Raw genomic sequence first — 25,017 nt, forward strand, 5'->3', positions numbered from 1 at the left:
TCTGTTGGGCTATCCAGAAGCTGTCCTAAAGGGAAAGGTGATGCCCCACTGCCTTGCCACAGTGTTTCCTTCAGGCCATCAAGCACATTTCTCCCTCTTTGGATTTTTGAAACAGGGTTTCTCTGGCTGTCCTTGCTCTGCAGACCCAGGCTGGCCCTGAACTCACAGAGACCTGCCTTTGCCGCCTCAGTACTGGGATTAAAGGCGTGCACCACTACAGCTCTGCTAGTCCCTCCATTTTAAATGAGTTTGAATCACATGAAACCTGTAAGAAATGTGATTTTTATTTAAGTAAAATTGAATCTGCCCCCAATTCTAATTCAATAGAAAGATGGGGCTTCCTTTCTCCCCACAGCCCTCACCCAGGACTGTAAAGATCTTTGGAATTCTTTTTGTTCTCAATACTGAGGTAGGACTCCTGTCAGTGCTAAAAGACTTTCTTAGTCTGAAAGCACCCTGGAGTATGGCCTCACCGTAACCTGAGGGGCCATCTTCTCTGCAGGCCTAAGGAGGACGTCCAGGGGGTGGTGTCTCTTTTGAACATCTACCCATCAAGCAGTTTCTCCTTGCCTATTCCCTCTCAATGACTTGCCATCATCTTCCTATGAACCAAACATCACAATATAGCTTTATTTTCAGGCTAAGTTTCACCAGCAGGCATTCATTCCATGCACCTATTATGAAAGTCTGGGTTTTCCAGTACAGAGAAGCTCGGAGGCCAGGAATTTAGAACACAGCTGATCTGCATGCTACTTGCCCTGTTGAACGGTGTCCCCAAGGGCTCTAGTTTTGTTGGACCCGGGTTCTTGATGATGCTGGAGCGAGGACCCTGAAAGGCACCTGCAATTGGCTCTGAGCCCTGGCTTTCAGGCCAGAGTCCTCTTTGAGCACAGGTGGCCTTATTAGCTGAATGGGACTGGGTGATAGTTGCTGTATGCAGCGATCCATCGCTCAGATCCATCTGCATGAGGTACGAGAAGGGCCAGTCCATAGTAGGTGTTCAAGAACCGGACCTCACTGGCAATCCCACGCTGCTGTGGGGTTCTCAGGGATATCTACTGGCTCCAAGTGGAGAGTGGAGCTCCCAGCCCCACGAAGAGCCTTGCTGGGCATAAGGAAGGACTAGCTAGGCTTAGCTTATAAAAACGTGGGTAGCCAGCTGCAGTCCAGAGCAAGAGTAGTTGTTTAGCGTTTCTGGTTCACCACTGCACCTTGTCTTTTCTGGGGCAACTGCCCAGGAACAGGCTGGAGTTCGGGAGAGGCTGGGCATTGTGGCTGGGGTTCAGGAAAAGGGCCGGGGTGGGGACGCAGGTCAATGGCCATGCGCGGTGTTTGCGCAGGGCCGCCCGCGGTGCTGCTCAGGCAGCCTCCAGGTGGTGGGTAGGCTGGCAGGTGCGGTCTGCCTCCTGCATGGCCTGCATCCTGCGTTCGCGACTCTGGTACAGCTCCAGCCAGTGCTGCGCCTCCATCTGAGCCTGCAAGCGGGCGATTGAGGAGGCACTGGGTCCCACACCCTAGCGCACAGATATCAGCTTCCTCATGCCCTAATAGCCCCCTACCTCTCAGGCCCAAAAGGTTGCCCTCGCTTCCCTCCCAACTCACCGGCAACTGGGGGCGCCCGACCCTGGGCGGTGGCACATGCAGCTGCGCTGTCTGCCTACGACGCTCAGCTGCTCTCTCCTCCATTCTGCGCTGTAGCTCCAACACGCGCTCATCCTGAGAGGGTGTCCCCAGGCTTGCCGCCCGGGCCTTCTTTTCCTCCCACCTGGACCACGACAGCACTAGCTTAGAAACTGGCTGGGTGACACCCAGGAGGTTTTTCGTGGGATCCTGCCAGCATCCCTACACTTTTAATCTTTTAATTTTTTTTTTTACATTCTAATATAGAATTGGTTGTAAAATGCAAAAACTCCCTTTGCCTCACAGTGCCTTTGGCACTCTCATGGTCCCCAGGTGACAGCATTTCTGGACATCTCTTTTTTTTTGTTTTTGTTTTTTGAGACAGGGTTTTTCTGTAGCTTTGGAGCCTGTCCTGGAACTCGCTCTGTAGACCAGGCTGGCCTCGAACTCACAGAGATCTTCCTGTCTCTGTCTCCGGAGTGCTGGGATTAAAGACATGAGCCACCACCACGGGGCTATATCCCCCCCTTTTAAAAAATATTTATTTATTTATCTATTATGTATACAATAGTCTGTCTGTGTGTATGCCTGCAGGCCAGAAGAGGGCACCAGACCCCATTACAGATGGTTGTGAGCCACCACGTGGTTGCTGGGAATTGAACTCAGGACCTTTGGAAGAGCAGGCAATGCTCTTAACCTCTTAGCCATCTCTCCAGCCCCCTATATCCCCTTCTTAATACGGTCCACCTCTCCTGTCCAATTGCAGGTCTTGCAGCCTGCAGCTTTAATTAAAGTATGCATCACAGCCGGGCGGTGGTGGCGCACGCCTTTAATCCCAGCACTCGGGAGGCAGAGGCAGGCAGATCTCTGTGAGTTCGAGACCAGCCTGGTCTACAAGAGCTAGTTCCAGGACAGGCTCCAAAACCACAGAGAAACCCTGTCTCGAAAAACCAAAAACCAAACCAAACCAAACCAAAACAACAAAAAAAACCAAAAACAAAGTATGCATCACAGCATGGGGCATGAGCACATACTCTCCTTGCTTTAGGGCTTTTGCCCAACTGTCCTGGCCCTGTTCCCCTACAAAACTTCTTTCATTAAATTCCTTCAAGAGAGGCTGGCTGCAGGAATAGGAATGGGGTCCAAGAACATTGTTACCAGAGTTGAATTTTGAGAGGTACTCCGACCTTAAGTAGTACATTTGGGGTCTGTGAGGATGAGGCCAGCAGTTGGGAAGTGGGGTTTCCTGAGATGTGTGTCACTCTGTAATTGTGGCCAGCAGGCGGTGGCATGGCTTCCTCCGCATTGCAGCCACAGCAGCAGCTGCTCAGAGGACTAAGAATGATATATTCTCTTCCACTGGCAATGAATTAGGGTCCTTCCTCTGTCCACCCCTTCCCAGTCCCATGAAGGTATTTTCTCTAGAGACCAGTGTGTTCTGTTGTAGTAGGCCACCACCTCCCCTGGAGCAGTTGTGACCATGTGACCAACCTGGCTGCCATTGGACACTGGCCTGAATAAAGATGGTCTCAAACAAATAAAAGGTGTGTGCATATATGCACATACAACTATGTGTGACACACACAACTATGTGTGACCTAGATACTGGCTTACAAAGGAAAACAGCAAATGGTATTTTAAAAGTCTTAGCTGTCTTGAGACACTTGGAGAAGTGAATGCAGATAGGATATTTAAATGATGTTGAGAATTCTGATTAGCTTTGCTAGTTGTGTCATGGTGTTGTGGTTTTTTAAAGAAAATACACACTACAGTGCTCGGGAGTGAAGTATATGGTGTCTGCAGCTATTTCGGAGTGGTGTTGACAACTGACAAATGGCTAGCTAGCGAGGTAAGAACAAATGGCTCAAAGGCCCTTGTGACATGGACGCATTGCATGTTGAGTGTCATGGGCATCAGAGCCATCGCCACAGAACTGATGATTCTCCCATAAAATAAAAATGGTCAGAATTACTGGAAAGAATTGTCTGGCAGGGGCTGCTGGTGTGGCAAGGGTACCCACCGAGGAAGGTGCATAGCAACCTTGCCACGCTCCATTGCTCCTTCTAACACATGGAGACGACCTTTTAGGAGCCATGATACTCACCTCAAGGCTGCAGTTCTGCCCATGGCTGCGCGGCACAATGAGATTTGTTCCACTGTGTTCTGTAGCTTTTGGCTTTTGGCTCTCTTGCCCTGAATGATTTGATCCCGCTTTTCCTCCTGCTCTCGTTTCTGGGTTTCTTTAAGCAGGGCCAGCCTTTCTCGAAGTTCCACAACAGACATCTCTCCTTCCAGACCGTATCCTGGGATCTTCCAAATAACAGGGGAAGAACTTAAGCTAGCAACTGTAAAGCCAGTCATCCCTCAACTAAGAAGACCTTTCCTCTGCTTCAATCTGCCTGTGTACCACCCATCAGCAGCTCCAGCCTGGAGCCTGCAGGGGAGCCAGGCTAGGTGAGACCTAGCTGTCAACTGCAAAAGCCTCCCAGTCCTGCCCCCTTGCTCTTGTGAGCCTGGTTCTCCTCTGCTTTCTCATACAGGCTGCTGCCCCCATTTCCCCTTAACCTTTGACTTTCTCTGGCTCTTGGATGCTCCTTGTTCTGTTTTTCATCTTGGGTCTGGAGAGTCCAGGGACCTCACCCTTGAACATGCAGCTCCTCAATGTACCTCCATGTACTTTAGCTCTCTTCCCTTCAGAGCTCCAGCTCTGATGGGTAGTTCTTTCCTCTAAATAAAAACATGCCAGCCGGGCGGTGGTGGCGCACGCCTTTAATCCCAGCACTCGGGAGGCAGAGGCAGGCAGATCTTTGTGAGTTTGAGGCCAGCCTGGTCTACAAGAGCTAGTGCCAGGACAGGCTCCATAGCTACAGAGAAACCCTGTCTCGAAAAACAAACAAACAAAACAACAACAACAACAACAAAAAAGCCATCCTGCAGAGGGAGGCTCCTAGGACTCAGGAAGCAAAGGAAACTTACAAGGCTCAGAAAGCTCAGAAAGTTACAGGATTTACAAGGAGTTGATGGCCATGACTGTATAACATTAATAGTTGCTGGAAAAGAGAAAACTCGTGGGCAAGAGCTGAACAGCAATTTCCTCCAAAGGGAACCATCCAGTCCCAGGGGCAGGGAGGTTAAGGCTCAAGATACTCAAGGTCCTCTCTCCAGCTTGATTGATTGATTGATTGCAGAGAAAGTGGATATTTATTTAGTGGGTTATGGAGGGGAAAGGGAAAGGGGGAAAGGGTATAAGGGGGAAGAGCAGAGAGAGGCAGAGAGAGAGAAATGGAGTGGGGAGGAGGGGAGAGGAGAAAGCTACCTCTTCAAGAGAAAAAGGAGGAGCTCAGGCCCTTTCTCCAGCTTTATAAAATGAGTAAGCAACCACTGGGGAGGAGACTCTGACCAGGAGAGCTATCAGAAGAGATTCTCAGGTCTGTCAAATTGCTGCAAACTGTGCAGAGAGCTCTTGGGATGCAGCTTTCATGAGCTGTCATCTGTGCTGGGGTAGGCTTTTCAATGACACAACTGCTTCTGAGCCATCCCGGTGCCTGTAACTGTTAGGAGCCCCAATAACCCATTGGTTCACCAGGTTGGACTTTGGTGCCTACTGTTACTTTGGTCTGTCCTGGGTTCCCTTCCTGGGGTAAGTAGATGTGTGTTGCATTTACTCAGCAAAGGCTCTCACACAACAGCAGCCTGAGTTGCCTGCAAACATTACAGGGAACTCCTGCGGTACAGCTTTCTGAGTTGTCCCTTGCATTGCGGTGAACTTTTTCATAAGTTCACCTTTGAGTCATCTATGCCTCCATAATTAGCCTTCCCCCATGATATATTGTCTCAATAAACTCACTGGTTCACTAGTTTAGATTAGGGTGGATTGTTTTTTTGGTCTGTGGTTGGCACCGTATCTAGGATAGTGGAAAGGTCACAGAAGAAACTGTCTTGATGTAGCACATATCTTAAACTGAATCTATCCACAGCTGGTGGTAACCAAGAAACTAGAGGATTGTGGGTAGGACAAGACCCACCTCTGGCCCTGATGGGAATTCTGTGTACCACACAAGGAGGTACCCTGAAGCTGAAGCATCCACAGGCCACAGTCTCACCTGGGTTAGGTCTACCAGCTTGCCCTTGCGTGTGGGCTGTGTCTCCAGTGCACGCAGCTGGGCGATGAGCTCACAGCGCTGCCTCTGCTCCTCTTTGGCTGCCTCCGAGCTACGCTGCAGCAGTTCCCGGCTCTCTTCCATCAACTCCTGAACTTGGAAACCAAGTGGGGTCCTGATGAGGACGGTGAATGGTCTGGCGGACAATGGACAGGGGCCATGTTCCCCAGAGGTGTCTTCGTCAGACCGTGGCACCTGCTCAGTCCTGCCCACCCTCCAGGGGCACCACCCCTCACTGACGAGCTTGTTTGGTCATTGAGAAGGATGTAAGGGAACGGGACTGCCTTGTGGCACCTGATTCCCTCTGGTACCTATCTGCTGCCGGCCCTTCACAAGCTTCATTTGGGCCACCTTGACATTCTTCTGGGCCTCATTGACCTGCTCCACCAGCTCTTTCATGGACTTCTCCTCTTGGAGGCGCCGCTCAGCACACTGCAGCATTAGCTCAGCTGTCTGCTCAGACAGAGGACCCGAAACACTGAGAACTGGACTGGACAGGGTCCTCCCTTTAATCCTGTCCCAGCCTACATCAGAAGTGTGGGGGGCACCCAGCCAGCTCTGCCCTGAGTTCACCCCAGAGCTTTAGCCCTTTGAAGTTGGGCCTACTGGAAAAGTTCTACCCCTTGTCCTCCCTTCTTCCCAGGCTCATCCTGGGGTTGCTTTTCAGTATTTTGTTGTGGCAGCTCTAGATCCTCATGAAATAAGATGCTCACAACGGAGGGAACCTGTGGGGAGGGTCCAGTAAGGAGGCACATGTGATTAAGGTACTTGTGGTGGTGCATACCTTTAATCTCAGCATGGAGGAGGCAGAGGCAAAAAAGAAAAAAAGTGCAAGTGCCTGGGTTTGATCTCCAAAACCAAAAGAAGTGTCGGGGGGAGTGTTTTGTTTTTAGACAGAGACTTATGTAACCTAGGCTGGCCTGGAATTTGCTTTGTAACATGGGATGACTTTGAACTCCTCCTGATCTTCCTAGTTCTGCATAGGAGTGCTAAAATTACAGGCATGTCCCACCACACTCCTTTTGTTTTTTCTTTTGGTAGCCCAAGCTTGCCTCAAACTCACTGTGTAGCCTTCACTGACATCAAACTCATAATCTTCCTGCCCTCTCCTCTTAAGTGCTGGGATTATGGGCATTTGCCCACGTGCCAGGCTTCCAAAATAAATGACAGGGGTGTACAAGCTACTATGCCTGTATCAAGTAAGCAAGCAAGAAAAAACAAAGAAAGATGCTGTTCTTGCACTGTGGGCCTCTTCCTAAGCAGAGTTACAGGGATCCCAGGCTCATCTTACATCATCTGGAACCAAGAGATAGAGGACCAGGCCTAGGGTAAGTAGATAGATGAGAGCTTCTTGCTGGAAGCAAGGAAAAGTCAACTCTTAGCACCTAGAATCTGAAAAGCTACCAGCTGGGGAGCAAGCCGTGCATATAGGAACTTAGAAGATGCTTTTCCTCAGTGCACTGACTTCACATGGGCTGCAGACACCCGACGAATAGCTAAAAGCAGGGGAACCAACCTGGCAGCTGTGCCTTCATTTTGTGTCTGTCTTCTTTACCCTCAAATTCTGGGTCTCATTTTTGCTCTATTTGGCACCTAGATGTATTAGTTTTGTAGAGCAGTTAATTGCCCCACGCCCCCCAATGGTGAAAACATGAAGACAACAGTAATGGCTTCTAGGTTTGCAGGGACAGCATAATCAACAACCTGTCAATCACCAATTTGTTTTTTTCAGTTTACTTCTTATGTGCATGGGTGTTTTGCCAGCATGTATACTGCATGCATGCAATACCCAACGAGGCCAGAAAAGGTTGTCAAGATCCCCTGGGACTGGAGTTTCAGGTTATAAGCCACCATCAAACATAGGAATCAGACATAGCTCCTCTGGAAGAGCAGCCCTTGTTCTTATCCACTGAGTCATCTCTCCAGGAGCAACCACCAGCTTATACAACATGTAGACCATGGGCACAGCAATTGAGAAACAGGCCTCTAATCATTGTTCTAAACCTGAGCAGATCCGCTCCATCCTATATTCACCTTGGCTTCCAAAACAATAAATCTAATGTTTAAATAGTCTGTTGCAACTCTGTGGGTCAGGCCTGCCTAGTCTGGGACTCTAATAACAGATACATAGATTTGCCATGTTGTAGGGCAACAGCTGGTCCTCCCTAAGCTTCAGTTTCACTTAACTTTTTTGGTCTCGAACTCACAGAGATCCGCCTGCCTCTGCCTCCCGAGTGCTGGGATTAAAGGCGTGCGCCACCATCGGCCGGCTTAAAGTTTTTTTATTACTGTTTGTTTTTGTTTCATTTTCCTAGCTATGCCACTTCTTCAGTTGCATTGGGCACAAGAGCATGGCAAGGGCTCAAGAAAGTGGGTCACTATCAGTGACAGTATAGGCTTCAGCACAGTATTGGGGTCAGCAGAGAGGGGAATGAGAGAGCTGGGTGGTGATGGTGCACACCTTTAATTCCAGCACTTAGGAGGTAGAAGCAGGCAGATCTCTGTGAGTTTGAGGTCAGCCTGAGTTACAGAGTGAGTTTAAAGACAGCTAGAACTGTTACACAGAGAAACCTTGTCTGAAAAAGCCAAAAAAAAAAGAAAGAAAGAAACCCTAACAAAACAAAAAACTCACAACTAGAGTCTCCCCCCACACACACACAAAGAAAGAAACAAAGAAAGAAAGGAAAAGAAAAAGAAACAGAAAAAAAAGAAAAGGGACTGAGTGGAAGAAGAGGCATTGAAATTGGGGGTTACAGGTGGGCACAGGGCTTTGGTGAGATATACGTGCCAGATCCACAGAAAGACTGGCATCACTAGGAAGTGAGTGCCAGAGCAGACAGCTGGCTGAGTCTAGAGTCAGACACTTGACTGCTTCCTGTGTTCCGCCTGGTGTTGCTGAGGGACAAGAGGCAATGAACACATCCTTGGTCCAGCTCTTGAGTTCCAGTTCTTCTCCTTCCCACAAGACAGCACCCAAATAAGGGCTGTTCTTCACTATCACAACAAGCAGGAGCTCTGAGTTACCTGCATGGGAGAACTTCAGAACTAACACAAAGCTGGGGGTGCAACTCAGTGATAAGGTGCTTGTCCTGTGTGTGTTAGGCGGGGGGAGTTGGGTTTAATTCTGTACACTACAAGAAAAAAAAAGCCCACAAAACATGCTAGATGTCCTTTGTGACGGGAGCCAAGTGGAAAAGCACTGCAAGAGTTGCCAAGCTCCATCAGACTGAATGAAGATTTTGGGAAAAATGTACTCAAAGAATGGTTCCCATGGCAACCAGCATGTGAACTGTTTCTCACTAGTGGGTTCAGTGTTGAGACCAGAACAGCTACCCTGCATTGGTCTTGTTGTGATGGGGCCTGGTGGAGAATAGTCAGGTCACTTCTTTTAAGTTAGTGTCTCCCTGTGTAGCCCAGGCTGACCTCAAAATTCCAACCTTCCTACCTAAGCCTCCTATGAGGTGAGGTTCTGGCTTCCTCACTGTGGGAGATTGTTACCTGAAGAGCCAAAATAATTCCTTCCTCCTTTACATTCCTTCTGTCAGATATTTGGTCACAGTAACAAAAAAAGTAATGAGCACAGGTGAATTCAACAGCAGAGTAGAGGGTCCAAAGAAGACAGAACAACAGGGCTGGTCCAGCTAGAACCATGGAAGGAAAGTAGACGGAAAAACCTTCAGCGAGCATCAGGAACCTGGAGGTGCTATAACAAAAGCCCTAATGTCTGTGTCATTGCTCCCAAGAGCAGGACAGAGCTAAAAGGAAAGTGGCTAAGATTGCTCAGACGTGCCAAGATAAGTCATAGTCAAACTTCTGAAAACCAAAGACAAGGAAACAACAGGAAAAGCCGGGTGGTGGTGGCGCTCGCCTTTAATCCCAGCACTTGGGATGCAGAGGCAGGTGGATCTCTGTGAGTTTGAGGCCAGCCTAGTCTACAAGAGCTAGTTCCAAGACAGGCTCCAAAACCACAGAGAAACCCTGTCTTGAAAAAACCAAAAAAAAAAAAAAAAAGAGAGAGAGCTAATTCTAGGACAGGCACCCAAAACTACAGAGAAACCCTGTCTCGAAAATATAAAAAAGAAAAGAAAATATCATGAAGCCTCCAAAGGGGGACTGATGCCTGGTTTGTGGCAGAAAAACTGAATGGCCCCCCAGACCAGAGGAAGTTGAACAATGTTTTTCAGGTACTAAAAGAAAGTCAAAGGACTCAACCTAAAACAGTGGTGCAATATTCTATTATTGTTGTTATTATTATTATTTGGTTTGTTGAGACAGGGTTTCTCTGTAGCTTTGGAGCCTATCCTGGAACTCACTCTGTAGACCAGGCTGGCCTTGAACTCACAGTGATCCGCCTGCCTCTGCCTCCCAAGTGCTAGGATTAAAGGCATGCACCACTACCACCTGGCTATATTCTATTAATTTTTTATTATTGTATGTGTTAATGATGCATGTGTCATAACATGTGGAGGTCAGTGGAAAACTTTGGGAGTCAGTTTTTTCTGTCCCCCATGGGATCCAGGAATTGAACTCAGGTCATGTTTTCTCTGCGTTTCCCACTGAGCCATCTTGCCGGCCCATCTTATTTTGAGACAAGGTCTTGTGGCCAAGGTGGTCTCATATTTACTCTATAGCTGAGGATGACCTTGAATTCCTTTTCCTGTCACTCTTGCGAGTACTGTAATTACAGTTGTGAACAACCTCAGCTACTGTGTGTGTGTGTGTGTATGTGTGTGTGTGTGTGTGTAAGTTTCTCACAGCTCATTTGAGCTGGCAAAATGACATCATTAGTAGACTATGGTAAATTATGTACTGTTATAATTTGGATTTTAAATGTCCACTAACCAGTCCACAAACACATGACACTATTAGGAGCTGGTAGAACCAATGATAGTTAGGCTAGGGAGGACATGACCTTGAAAGGGGTATGGAACTGGCCTCCTTTTCTTTATCTTTGCTTCCTACAGTTTTGTTCCATTACAAGCTTCTACCCTGATGCACTGCCGCAGGCCTAAAAGAATGGGGTCAACAAACCTTGTATTACAAACTGCAAAATTTATGTCCAACAAAATCTTTTTTCTTTTGAAGTTGATTTTTTAGGTATTTTGTTACAGTAATAGAAAACTGTCTAATACATAATTATATAATATTTTGAATAACAATTTAAAAGAGCTGCAGAGGGCCTAGGTGTGATGACACTAGCCTTCAATCTCAGCAACTGAGAGGTAGAGGCAAGTGACTCTCTGTGAGTTTGAGGCCAGCTTGGTCTACAGAGAAAGTTCCAGGCTAGTCAGGGCTACAGTGAGGAAGTAGCTCATGGACTCGAGCGGATAGCTGAAATTTTCTGACCAACCAGTCTAGCCAAATTGATGAGTCTTGGGTTCATCTAGAGACCTTGTCTTAACAAATAAGGACGAGGGTCCATAAAAAGGCATAGTGGGTAATAGCATTTGCCTCTCAAGCCCAGCTGCCTGGGTTTGATCCCTGGGACTTAGGTAAAGGCAAACAGAGAGAACTGGCTCTACAGACGTGTCTTCTACCATCCGCTTGCATGCTGGGACACATGCCCTCCCCAAAATAAATATAAAGAATCGAAAACCTAAAAAAAAAAAACTGAGGAAAGACACTCAACACCGACCTCTGATCTCCATAAATGTGTACACACCTGTACCTGCACATACATGTACTTAAACTCACACTAATAAGTATATACACCACACGCACCAAACACATGTACAAATAAGCAATAATATATAAAATGCTGGGTGGTGGTGGCACACACTTTTAATCCCAACCCTGTAAGATCAAGACAAGCCTGGTCTACATAGTGAGTTCCAGGATAGCCAGGGTTGTACAGAGAAACTTTGTCTTGAAAAGCAAAAACAAAACGACAACAAAAACCCAAAGGATGGGGGGCTGAAGAGATGGTTCAGAGGTTAAGAGCACTGACTGCTCTTCCAAAGGTCCTGAGTTCAATTCCCAGCAACCACATGGTGGCTCACAACCATCCGTAAGGAGATCTGGTGCCCTCTTCTGGCCTGCAGGCACACATGCAAACAGAATACTGACAATACTGTATACATAATAAATAAATAAATATTTAAAACAAAAGTAGAAAAAAAACCCCAAAAACCCAAAGGATGGAAATGCCTCACGCAAATATTAATCAAAGGAAAGAAGGACTTAATATCATTTGAAGTAGATAGCAGAGCAAGGAAAATTACCAGTGACAAAGATACAACATAGCATAATACTAATGACCCAACTCCACAGAGACAATTAAGCTACATATTTGCATGTACTAAGCAACAGAGATGCAGAATATGGGAGGCAAAACCAAAATAGAAAAGGAGAATTTCACAGTTATATTTGTAGACTTCAACCTCTTCTCAACAACGCACAGATCAACTTGACAGAATTAGCAAATTAACGGAACCAATAGTACTGTTAATCAGCAAGAAGTGATGGACGTCAGAGAACCACCGAGACCAAAGAGCACACCTTCTTCTCAAGTGCCCTCCATGGATGGAAGACACAGTAAGAGCCCATCCTGGACAAAACTCAACAACTCAACATAGGGCATGGTGCCAAGAAGCCTGGTGGTCCCAGCACTCAGGAGACCAAGTGGGTCACAAGTTTGGGTCACAAATCTGAGGCCAGTTTGGCTTATTGACGAGATTCTGTTTCAAAACAAAAAGCAGCTGGGCAGTGATGGCACATGCCTTTAATTCCAGCACTTGGGAGGCAGAGGCAAGTGGATCTTTGTGAGTTCGAGGCCAGCCTGGTCTACAAGAGCTAGTTTCAGGACAGGAACCAAAAAAAAGCTACGGAAAAACCCTGTCTCAAAAAAAAAAAAGTACATTCGCCAACCATAGCAGATTCCAATTAGAAAGTACTAACAAAGATAATGGAAAAAATTTACAAATGCCGTGAAACCAAACAACATTTTTTTTAGTTTTATTTGTTTTCACTTTTTATTTATTTATTTGTTTGTTTTGAGATAGGGTTTCTCTGTGTGGCAGCCCTAGCTGTCCTCGAACTAGCTCTTGTAGACCAGGTTAGCCTCAAACTTACAGAAATCCGCCTGCCTCTGCCTCCCAAGTGCTGGGATTAAAGCGTGAGCCACCACCGCCCAGCTAAACAACACATTTTTAAATAATTCACAGGGCAAGAAGGAAATCTAGAGAAATGGGGAGAATACATCAACCTGCTATTTGAAACTGAGTACAACATGTCAGGATTGGGGGCACACAGATAAGGCCATGAACAAGAGAAACCATCAAACACTAAGTCCTCACAGTAGATAAGCAGGGTGTCTCATAGCAGCAACCTATGTTCTCATCTCAAGAAGCTGGAAAAAACAGTAAAAAGAAAGCAAGGAGGGAGGGAGACAGAAGTGGTGAAACAGAGAAAACCAGTGAAACAAAAAGAAAATTGTTCAAAATAAATAAATTGTTCATTTTTAACAATGTTATGGTTATTCTTGGTTGTCAAGCTGACTACATCTGGAATTAACTAAAATGCAAGCAGCTGGATACACCTGTGAGGAATTTTTCTGAGTTAAATCATCGAAATGTGAAGACCTACTTCTAATCTGGATCTCTTGAGGTGGAAGATCCACCTTTAACCCGAGCCACACCTTCTGTTTGCAGACGTGGTGGAAGGAAATTCTCTCCCTTTGCCTGCCTTCACTCTTGCTAACAAGCCCACTCCTTCACTGGCGTTCATTAGAGCCAACTCTGGATTCCAGCATATACTAGAGACCAGCTGAGACATCCGCCTCGTGAACTGAGTGACTATGAGTTCTTGGACTTTCTGTTGATAGGCAGTCATTGTTGGACCACAGCCTGGAAGACACTGTAATATACATAATATATATATATTACATTATATATATCTATGTATATATATATCTGTGTGCATGCATGTGTGTATTTAGATACATATTAATTCTATCAGTTCTGTTCCTCTAGAGAGCCCTGACTAATACAGACAAGATCTCAATATGTAGACCTGGCTAAAATTTTTTTTTAAAAAATATGTTAGAAGAATATTACAAGTTTGTAAACTTATAAATTTGACAATTTAGTGAAATGGACCAAGTCTTCAAAATATACAAACTAGCACAACAACTCAGTTAGCATGAAGAAATTGCTTCAAAAGTTCTATAACTCTTAAGCATGAAAACATGTTTTTTTCTTTTAGAGACAAAGTCTTACTCTCTAAATTGTCCTTGAACTCGTGTTAATCCTCCTGCCTCACCCTCATAAGTGCTGGCCTGACTGAGTATGAACCACCACATCCAGCTAAATGAAATGTCTCCCTTCTCTTGATTTATTTGTACTGGCTTTTCCTGTATAGTACTAGGGACCGAACCCAGGACTTGGCATACGGTAGCCATGAACTCTACTAGCTACATTTCCAGTGGAATGGAATTTGTAATTTAAAAACTCTCAAAAGAGAAACATTCTGCAGGGGGTTTAACTGGTAGCTGAGCATGCCCATCTCAGGCACAATCCTGGGTTCAGTTCCTAGCACCAAACAGAGCAGAGCAAAGTAAATGAAGAAAGGAAGAGAAAATCCTACAATTGAATACAACTTGGGTGGCAGTGGTGCATGCCTTTAATCCCAGCAGAGGTAGGTGGACCTTTTGAGTTTAAGGCCAGGGCTACACAGAGAACCCTTCATCCAAAATAAATAAATAAATAAATAAATAAATAAATAAATAAATAAATAAATAAATAAAAACACAAACATTCACAAGGGAATCTACTCAAAGAAGTAATGGGAATGCCCTCCAAGTGTGGCCTTTGAGCTTTGTTCTCGGTGGGACACATCCAAGGAGAGACAAAGCTGAAATCTAGACCTGGGCGGCCTCTGGGAAGCAGCAGGAATACCATCAGCACAGGTAACCTGAAACTCTCATGGACCCCTGGCTGTTAGGATGGGGATAAAGAAACCATGTCTCCATGTAGGTCACTGTGGCTGGCAGGCTGTAGCCAACCACAGCATAGGTACTTGATCTCTCTGCTCAAGTCCCACTGTGTCCTGGCCACTCCCACACAGTGTACATCACCTCCTCCTTCTTCTGGTCGGCCTTCTGCTTGTTTTCCTGTATGAGGTTCTGCCGGGCCAAGATGGCCTCCTCATGGCTCAGTTTTCCTTGCAGCCGCCGGCACTCGCTTGCGGCTAGCTGCTCCTCCAGGTCCTTGGCCAGCATCTTCTTCTGCCACTCGAGGAACTCGGAGAAGTCCCCAGCTCCATCTACAAGCTTATCAACTCTAGGGGAAGGGAGATAGACGTGCAGCTGGAATCCTCGTGATCAAGACCATTAGGTCATAGGTCCTCTCAGGCGGGGACAGCCTCAAACAACATTCAGCCATACTGCTTACTCCCAATCACATCTGCCTGTCTCTCCCTTGTACCCACTGTCATCTCCTCACCCTCCTTCCATCCACTTTTCTGTCCACTCTTGCTCTGTCCCTGTCTGTCCACCACGGCCTATGGGTGGAGTCCTAGAAGCAAGAGTGGTCAAGGGGAAGGGACCAGGTATTTGCCAAGTCTTTCCCTACCCTGGTCTGTTTCTCACTCACAGAGCAGTGATTATCTCTATAAAATGGAGCCATGAGCCTGACACGGCCCTGCTTGCCTTCCCCCCACCACAGCAGGACCAGAGATTGCTCATGACACTGTGACATGCACCTGGTTTTCATCCCCATTTCTTTTTTCTTTTTCTTTTTTTTTTTTTTTTGGTTTTTCGAGACAGGGTTTCTCTGTGGCTTTGGAGCCTGTCCTGGAACTAGCTCTGTAGACCAGGCTGGTCTCGAACTCACAGAGATCCGCCTGCCTCTGCCTCCCGAGTGCTGGGATTAAAGGCGTGCGCCACCACCGCCCGGCTCATCCCCATTTCTTGCCATACAACTGGACACCTAAAACACCTGAGAATTTCTAAGTGTCTTTTTTTTTTTTTTTATACCTGGAGGGACAGCCATGGGTGCTGGGAACCGAACTCTTATATTTTTGGTTGTGAGACTAGCCTTTAACGTTTGAGTCAACCCTCCAGGCCCCAAGTGTCTTTCTTATGCAAATGAGGTAAGCACAGACAGGTAGGCTCTGGGCGCCTCCAGCATGGGGCTGGTCACCAGAAAGACCCAAGCAGGAGCAGAATTTGGAAGTTTCCGCTTCACCCTCAGCATTGTCCAGGAAACTGGACAGGAGGGGAGGTAACCGCGCACACCAAGAATTTCATGAATCACACACATGTCAAATCCCCAAGAACATAAAGGTCAGGGTTCACATGAGTTTCTGGAGAACTGAGCAGGTGGAGGATCCTGGAGGCTGGTGATTGAGTGGGGTGTAAGGCTCTGAGCCTGGTTTCCTACTCTCTGTCCAGGCAGTTCTTCTCTGTGCCCTCGGTCAAGCTTTTACAGTGAATTGCTATATGCAATTAAGCCTGACCCCAGGTTCTTTGAGCTTCTGTAGCCAATTAATCAAATGGGGGAGGGACGCAAGAGAGACGGTTTAGTGGGTTTTTTTTCCATTTTTTTTTCTTTTAGTTTTGGTTTTTTTCAAGATAAGGTTTCTCTGTGTATCCTTGGCTGTTTTGGAACTAGCTCTGTAGACCATGCTGGTCTAGAACTCACAGAGATCTGCCTGCCTCTGCCTCTGGAGTGCTGGGCTTAAACCACTCTCTGGGTGAGATGTTTAGCTTTTAACTTGCTGTTCTATCAGGAGGATTGAAGTTCACATCCCAGCTCACAAGAGGCAGCTCATATTTATTTTATTAAATCTAGCTCTAGTGTATCTTCCGGCCTCCTCAAGCACCTGCACACACATGTCCATATACGCACAGAGATGTGCATCTTAAATGGTAAAAAATAAGTCTTAAACATGAAAAAAGAAAGGGGTTATGAAACCCCAAATTATATATGTTTGGTTAGAAGCACAGTTAAAACTACCTGGGGACCTGAGGGTGCTGATTAGTGGTAGGGGGCGTGCCTGGCATGCTCAAGGCCCCGGATTTGATGCCCAGCATTGCAAGAACAAAATGACACATACAAACAACAAAACCTATTTGATGATTACAATTGGCATCTTGGGATAGACAGTCTTGAGGACAGAGCCCTTGCCTTGCGGCATTTACCATCCCCTCCAGGTAGATGGTGCCACAGCAGAACTGAAATAGAAGACACCCAGATGGTGTCTATTGCTGTAGCAAGCTTACAGACTGGTGAAGGGACATCTTATGCTCTGGTTTGAGAAAGGTGTTGTTGAGTGAAAGCATGGAGCAAACAGTAGGACTGAGTTGTGTGTTCTTGCTCTGAAAGAGCTGGAGTTCCTTGTTCTGTATAAATGAGAATGGACCAAGGAGAGTCAGCCACTTGCTAGTCAGGTCTATACTAACACAGGGATTGATTCCAAGATTCCACGGGAAGGTTTGGGTGTTAGCGGCGAGGCATGGCCCAGGTAGCTGAAGGCATGAACTGATGTGTAGCAGAACAAGGGAAATTCAATACTGTTTTACTGTCATGAGAGGCTCAGGGCAAGAAATGGTAGTGACCTTCCCCAGTCACACCTCATCCTGGAGGGGACAGGCGGTGTGAGCTGAGCCACTCCTACTTTTGGAACTGAACTAACAGAAGCCTGAGAGTCCTGAGAGGCTTTCATGACTGAACTGGAGAACAGTAATAGGACAACACCTTCCGGGTCACACATCCTTCTCCTGTGAGGGATTTGTGTTCAAAGATGGGCAGTGGACTGTGAAGCTGTCAGATCTGGACTTTGTCTTCGGCTGCTTGTTTGATTGTTAGCTGGCCAAGCCTAAGTAGCTTTGAACTGGGTGGGTCACCAGAAAGACCAGGACAAAACCTGGATCCAAGTGCTGGGATCTATGAGGGCACAGGGAAGACTGTTGAGCTGATTTCATGAGGCCAGCATTGTTGCCAACCACACCTACTCCCCCCAGGACTCCACAACATGCAAATGCAAATTCACATGAGCTCTTGGACAGCTCAGCAGATAGAATCTTAGAGGGTGTGCACCTCGGTAGAATAGGGTGACACCCACAGGTTCTCCTATAGGCTCTATGCATCTCTCCAACAAACTAGTAGATTAAGTTAAGTGTGCCCCTGAGTTCCGTGAGCTGTTCTAGAAAGCGAATCAAACCCTAGGAGGGGACTTGAAATCTGATTTATATTCCACAGGCCTAGGGAAAGCCAGCTGGGAACTGCAATTAGCACCTTCAGGGTGACATCTTGGGGATGTAACCCCAACCCCACCAGGTCTGGTGCTGTCTCCAGAGAGTGCTGAGCTGCTGTCCACTGTAAGTTTTGCTGACTTGTGGAGAGAAATTTGTTGCTGAGAACTTAGGAAAAACCGAAGTGGGTTTTGCTTGTTTATTTTGAGACAATGTCTCTCTGTAGCCCAAGCTGGCCTAGAACTCCCCATCTTCCCACCTCAGCCTTCCAAGAGCTAAGATTAATATGTGGGCCACCATGCCATGCCTTGCCCTGGCATTGCTTGTGTTTCCCTCAATGAATTCAGTGCCTCCCCCTCCTCTCTGCTGAGCAGCTTGACAACAGGCTCTTATTCTAGGCTTTTCTCTTGAGGTCAATACCCTTGAGGGTGGAAAGGAAGTAATTAGATAATGCCATCTGCCCCTCACCTCTGCAGTTCCTTCTCCACCTGCCGCTGGTATAAGGCCCCTTCTCGAAGGATGGTGGCTGTATTCAGCTTGACTGGGAAGTTGTTAGGCTGTGGTAGAGGGGAGGAATGGATGGTAGGTGTCTCAAAAGCAAGTGTCCTGCTATCAGCTATCAAACCCTTCTAACTTGTCCCCTGCTAGGCTCTCTCTACTTCAAGGGTGAAGCTGTCTGTGGGTCCCTTGCCTCCTCCAGCTCCCATTCTTAGAGCCTTACTTGAGTCAGGCAGGTGGGAAGTCTGAAGAAGAAGTCTACAAGGCCCTCACCTTGTAGAAGGTCAGATTTGGAGTCCTGCGTATTCGGGGTGCAGGTTGATGCTGCTGCTGCTTCTCCAACTCCTGTAAATCAGGCAGAGGTAGTCCAGCATCTGTGCCTGCCTAGTGTCCCTGGAAAGGTCGCCCATTCCCTTCTGTCCTCACTCTGGCTACCTATCCACATGTGCCGACCCTGGCCCCTCAGGATGGCATTCTGTCTTCCATTGCACTCTAAGCTTTGCTGGAGTGCTTAACCTTCTGGGTAGGAACAAGGAAAGGAAAGGGTCTGCGAGGCCTAGGGACTGTAGTCAGCATATAGGATTGCTGACTTCCTCGGGATTCAGTATCCCTTTCCTCTGCTATCCCCCAGGGCTGAGTTATCCACTGCCCTACTCCCTTTTCTTGGGCTGAATGTCTGCCCCATGCATCTTGCTGTCCCTTGATAAAAGTTGGTGAGACCTTAAGTGCCAGTTTGGGGGGAAAGTCCACAAAGGCCGCCATCAGAGCCCCAAGCATGCTGCTGACTGGAATACATGGCCCTGGGACTACCCAGCTGTTAGATCCTGTTCAAACAGCTGCCCCAGATGGCCCCACTCCTGAAGGAGTTTCTCTTTCATTTATTTCAGAAAGAAGGTCAGAACTTCTTTCTGATGGTCCCTGGTTACCCAGTCTTTTAATTAATTAGTATTTTTGAGAAAGGGTTTCTCTGAGTAACAGCTCTGGCTGTTCTGGAACTTGCTTTGTAGACAAAGCTGGCCTTGAACTCAGAGAGATCCACCTGCCTCTGCCTCCCAAGCACTGGCATTAAAGGCATACACCACGACCACCTGTCTATTTTATTTTATTTTTAAGACAGCGTCTTACTATTTAGTTATGGCTGGCCTGGAACTCACTATGTAGACTAGGCTGGGTCAAACTAAAAAAGATATGGACTATCTTTGCCTTCTGGGTGCTGGAATTAAAGGTGGGCATTGCTACAACCAGTCTTTCTTGTCTTTCTGTGTGGGTTTGGGGAGCTGGATCAGTGGGTAAAAGCATTTGCTGCTGAGTCTGATGTCTTATGTTCAATCCCTGGGACCAAATGGTAGAAGAGAAACACTTTCTGCAAGCTGCCCTTGGACTTCCACAAGTGTGCTGTGGCACATGTGGTCACAGGCAAGGATGACCTGAACTACTGATCCTTCTGTCTCTAACTCTTGAGTTAAAGACTACATGGGATTACAGGCATGTACCACCCACCATACCTGACTTATGTGGTGCTGTGGATGAAGCCCACAGGTTCATGAATGCCAGGCAACACTCTATCAACAGAGCTACATCCTCAGCCCCAGAAGGAAGAATTTTATGGCATATGAAAAATGCTGCCATAAAGACTGGGCTCACCCCGGAGGCTGGGCATTACCTGTGTTTGGGGATCCCTGCGTAACCGGGGCATGGCACACCGTAGCTCGTCCATGTTCGCTTTCAGCAGCAGCTCCTGCCATGATACCATGCTGTTCTTTCCCCACCGGCAGTAACCCAGCATCCACAGGCCATTGTGCATGTGTGTGTGTGGGTTGATGGTAGAATGAGTGTGCTATGCCTAAGGTCCCCAGCCTTCTCCCCTTCCCCCGCTCTTCATAGCCCAATGGGGTGTCTAGGGAAACAGGGGCTCCACATGGCCACCTCAGCATTCCGGCGGTTGTATCTTTTGATCATTTGCAGAAGTTGCTGCTCCTTGGGCTCCTGGTAGGTGCTCTGAGGGACCTGGTGGAGGGGCAGAGAGGAAAGCAAGTCTGTGGTTAGTGACCCATAGGGTAGACGGTCAGACAGGCAGCAGGTAAGGGGGTAGGGTAGACAGAGCTGTAAGGCCAGGGCACTGAGAGCAGGCCATTGTTCCAGATGAGAAGCCATGGTGTCCAAGGGAAGGCAGCCAGTTCTTAGGACAGAAGGGGTAGGCAGAGGGGTCAGAGTGCCATACATTGTTTAAAAAAAAAGGCAAGCTGTCTGTGCTATGAAGGGACCTTAAGTCTTTGGCCTGTTCTTCAGGTCATAGTCATAGTCCCTGGAGGAGCTGTGTCCATCACGGAGCAGGTGAGGAGCCAGTCTGGTCACCCTTGAGCCTGAGATCCCTAAGCCTGTCTCTCCAGTCCTTGCCTTCCCCTCTGCATGTTTCAAAGATATGGCTAAGTCAGCCCATCCAAACCTAAAACTCTCCTCTTCCTCTGGCTGCCCTGCCCCAGGCTTTGATGACCCTCACTGGGGACCCTCGTGCTCTTTTTCACCAAGGCCTTCCCCTGTGGCTGTGTCCCTCACACCCAGGGCCATCTCCAGTCTTGCCCACCTGCTTTAAAAGGTTTTACCAAGGGCCTGTTTTCTTGGCTTCTTTCTTGCTGACAGTTAGGAGGAGCTATGTTGGTTCTAGCCCACCTGAGAATGTGTCACTCACACTTTCTGGTTGTTCTGCTTGGCTGAAGGACAGTTCTGCTTGTCCTCTCACTATGACATGGTAGACCTTCCCTGAGCCCACTTCTGTATTGACAAAGCCTGTGTCCTCCATGCTCTGAGTCCATACTGGAAGACTATATCTCCTTCCTCCCCCTCTCCCTCCCCTATTGCATTGTGACCTCCCCTGGCTGCCCACCAACTTGGGGGGGGGGTAGAAGGACACTGCCAGAGACTAGAGTGTATTTTTGGCTCATTGTCTATGCCTTCAGGCACCCACAGCTCCTAGGAGGTGAAAAGGAGTCCTGGCCACGGGTCAGAGCATGGAAGGTGTTGGGCGCAGGCTTTGCCAATACAGAAGTGAACTCTGGGAAGGTCTACTATGCCATAGTGAGGGGACAAGCACAACTGTCCCTCAGTCAAGCAGAACAAACAGAAAGAGAGGTGGCTTTCGGGATTAATTATTGAGGAGTTGGCACCAGAAATATCAGAGATCCTGCAGATGGGGAAACTGTGGAGTTGCTTAGCAACAAAGCCCCAGTAACCTATCTACCCATCCATACATCTGATTACTTATCATCTATCCACTACCCATGTATCCATTTATTCATCTATCCCCCGCAACCATCTACTCATCCATCCATCCTCTATACACATTTATTGAATGCCTTCGCTAAGCCAGGACTTAACCACCTGTGTTGGAAATACGGCGTGAATAAAATGGAGGAAGAGCCAGGCCATGAGCAGACCCACAGATTGTAAACATATGGAGAAAAGATGGGTCAAGAAGAAAACTGGGTGGGGAACTCAGCAGAGCTTGGAATGAGAGAATTTTCATTGAGACCTGAAAAATGGAGGAACTAGGTTGAGATGTGGGAGCCCCAGGGCCATCTCTTCTCACTCCTCTATAGTCCTTCATTCTACAAGGACCAGGTTGACCCAGGAGGCTGAATCCAGTGTTAGAGCTTGCGGAATCCACAGTCTAGTCAGGATTTAGCACTCAGACAGTCTGAGCAGGACCAATTAGACTTTTCTGAATAGCTCTTGTCCCAATATATTCTTTCCTGTCCTAGACAATGAATGTACAATGTAGACACAAGACCTGGATTCATTAAAAAAAAAACAAAACTAAAATGAGATTAAGTTAGTCTAAAGATGAAATTCCCTTTCAGAGGAGACTAGAGTAGAGGCAGTCACAGAGAAACAGAACTGGAACCCTGATCAAACTATATCTGAAGCCTATTTCTACTTTAATACTGGTGATCTATTGTCGAAGCAAGTTGGCCTGTAGTTTCCTGTTACTGGCAGTTCAGAGCATCCTGACTGATAAATCAGAAACAAACAGGAGATAGAGAGGTTCTCAGTAGAGGAGACAGAGTAGGGGCCAGGCATTCTGGGACTCAGGCAGACAATCCTGACCAAGCCTGAGAAGCATATACACCGTGTTTGTCAAGCATACTATCTAATGGGGAGGGTGGGTGCAATGACTAATGGTGAGCTCTAAGCATTATCCAGGCAGGTCTAAACCATGGCTAGGTAGTATCACTTAGCACCTCCTGATTGGGTTCAGAATGTGATGGCCTCTGGATCAGCCAACTTCCTTCTCTGTGTAGGTGTGGAGGGTGTGGGGGTGGGAGGTGTATTGTGGGTCACTGAATACTACTGGGTGGTCCAGTACACCCTTGACCCTGGAGGAGCCCTGCTGCCCAATGAGGCCCCTACAGTCTGTTCTCCCCGTCTGAACATCCTGCTGGTACAGACCCATGCTCAGCACAAATGCCAAACTCACAGGCTTTGGCTTGGCCATAGTGGGTACAGGCTCAGGCATTGTAATGGCACGGGGCTTTGGCACAGTCAGGTTGAATTCCTTGGGCTCTGTGACCTTGGCCTTGGTCTTCAAGGGAGGAATTTGATCGGTTGGCACTCCCTCCAGTTGGTTGATCAGCTCCTGGACCTCTGGCTGCCATCTTGAAGGCAAAAGTAGAGAAGGCGCTAGAGTCGCATCCTAAACAGGTCGCTAAGAAGCTGGCCCCTGGGATCCGAAGGACCCTTAGTGTTTGGCTGTCCTTCAGGGTGAGGTGATGGTGAGCAGGTGACTTTTCCTCACTAACTTGTGAGTCAGTTAAGACACACTTTTCAGTACATGCATCAAGGTTCCCTTTGCACAGATGAGGAAACTGAGGTCCACGGGATAGGAAAGCTGGGAGGCTGAGACGCCCCCACTTCAGGGATGTGGAGCTCTCTAAGGATGAGCAGGAACTGGCGTCTGAAGCTACTACAGGTGGTGCATATGGTACTGATGGAGGTAGCTGGGAACAGGGAAAAGAAGCTGGCAAAGGGAAAGGAATGCTCTGTAGCAGAACTGTTGGTGACAGGTGCAGGGAACAGTGGGGGTGGGGCGAGGGCCACATTCCCCTAAGGGACATCCAACTGTCCTTGTGTTCAGCCTCAAGGTCCCATGGAGCAGGGATTTTAGATGGGTCTTGATAGGTGGCCCAGAGGTCTAGGAATCCCCGTTTCACTTTCCAGATCTTGAGTGGACCCAGGCTATCATGAGCAGCCTGTTCAGAGTTTCCTCCTGTCAGGCTCCTCTAGGGGAGATGCATGGCTTGAAATGGTTTCAGACTTCCACCTGCCTCTGCCTCCCGAGTGCTGGGATTAAAGGCGCGCACCACCACCGCCCGGACTCAATCTTAGAACCAGGACTACACAGAGGTAGAGAGGCTGCCCTGAGGTCTAACAACAAAGGGTTCTCTTCAGATTACGCCTGGACTGGGCCTCTAGCTTCAGGGTAGGCATGGGGAAGCAGCTGTAGGCCTGTGCTGAGGCTGGTCCCAGAGAGGGTTGTGGTAAGTATGGAAATAGCATACAGCTGTCTCCTCATTTGGGGGAGTTTGTCCTAACTGCTAACAGTGGGGATCATTTGGGACAGGAGAGCTCTCCTGGCAAAGGAGTAGCTCTGAGGAACCCCACTATGGGGCCAAAGCCTCCTACACGTAGCTAGCACATAGACAGTGGACTTGGGTCCAGCCTATCTGCCCGTCCCCAGGAAGAAAGATATGAGGCTAACCCAGTCCTCTCAAAGGAATCTAGGAGCTCCACACTGCATCCTGCTGTCCCTGCCACCGGCTGTGGTAGGTAGATCCATTGCATCTCTGGCCTCTCACCCTGACCTGGGTCATGATCTGGCCTCTCACAGAGCTTCCATGAGCAGGAAGGGAATGAGGAGTCCCCCCGCCCGCCCGAGACACCTGGAGTAGGCACCAGACAGTTTTCAGAGACCCAATATCCTGCCACAGCTGACCCACCTCATCAGAGGGTCAATCCAGTTCTCCTTCACATGGGATGTTTCATAGATGAGGCTCCACTCGTCCTTGATCCATGAGCACAAGTTTAAGGGGTTAAAGAAGAACCTGAGGAACTGAGATAGAAAGTCACTGATCACCTCGGCTGTGGCTCAGACACCACCCACTGATGCCCCAGCACTCCTCTTAAGGGCCAGAACAGGCTGTGACATTCAGGGGGTCACACATACTGCAGGTGGACATTTATCCAGCTTCCAGGCCTGGAAGGCCCTTTGCTCCACTCCTGGGTAAGAGGCTACAGGGACACACAGAGGGCTGCCTGCCTCCTACCCTGCCTAAGTCCAGTGGGATGTCCAATGCTGGGAATGTAATAATGTCATTTTCTGTCCCTGTAACCTTGTCACTATAGCACTGCAGGGCTAGTGCTGGGAAAGCCCTAAACTCTGGAAGGTGGGTTGTCATCTGACCATTCACAGTTGCTGTCTGACCTCAGTCCTGAGACTGAGGCAGTCTCCAAAGCCAATCAGAAGGGAAAGTCAATGGCCCTGGGGCTACA

General features: G+C 47.9%; 1 protein-coding gene across 1 annotated transcript in view; it reads right to left on the reverse strand.

Moving 5' to 3' along the window:
- Nucleotides 1–267: 267 nt before the first annotated feature.
- Nucleotides 268–25,017, reverse strand: part of Cfap99 (cilia and flagella associated protein 99) — a 51,589-nt gene continuing 26,839 nt past the window's right edge. Inside the window, exons 5-16 of the mRNA XM_075943899.1 lie at nt 24,465–24,577; nt 22,946–23,123; nt 20,398–20,478; nt 20,135–20,209; nt 18,745–18,816; nt 18,442–18,530; nt 14,854–15,058; nt 6,092–6,233; nt 5,724–5,875; nt 3,725–3,930; nt 1,603–1,765; nt 268–1,475 (exon numbers count right to left, since the gene is read on the reverse strand). Coding sequence (XP_075800014.1) covers nt 1,359–1,475; nt 1,603–1,765; nt 3,725–3,930; nt 5,724–5,875; nt 6,092–6,233; nt 14,854–15,058; nt 18,442–18,530; nt 18,745–18,816; nt 20,135–20,209; nt 20,398–20,478; nt 22,946–23,123; nt 24,465–24,577 — 1,593 coding nt within the window. The 3' untranslated portion in view covers nt 268–1,358. The remainder of the gene's footprint in view (nt 1,476–1,602; nt 1,766–3,724; nt 3,931–5,723; nt 5,876–6,091; nt 6,234–14,853; nt 15,059–18,441; nt 18,531–18,744; nt 18,817–20,134; nt 20,210–20,397; nt 20,479–22,945; nt 23,124–24,464; nt 24,578–25,017) is intronic.

The sequence above is a fragment of the Microtus pennsylvanicus genome, chromosome 12 (assembly GCF_037038515.1).
Source record: "Microtus pennsylvanicus isolate mMicPen1 chromosome 12, mMicPen1.hap1, whole genome shotgun sequence".
Lineage (NCBI taxonomy): Eukaryota > Metazoa > Chordata > Mammalia > Rodentia > Cricetidae > Microtus > Microtus pennsylvanicus.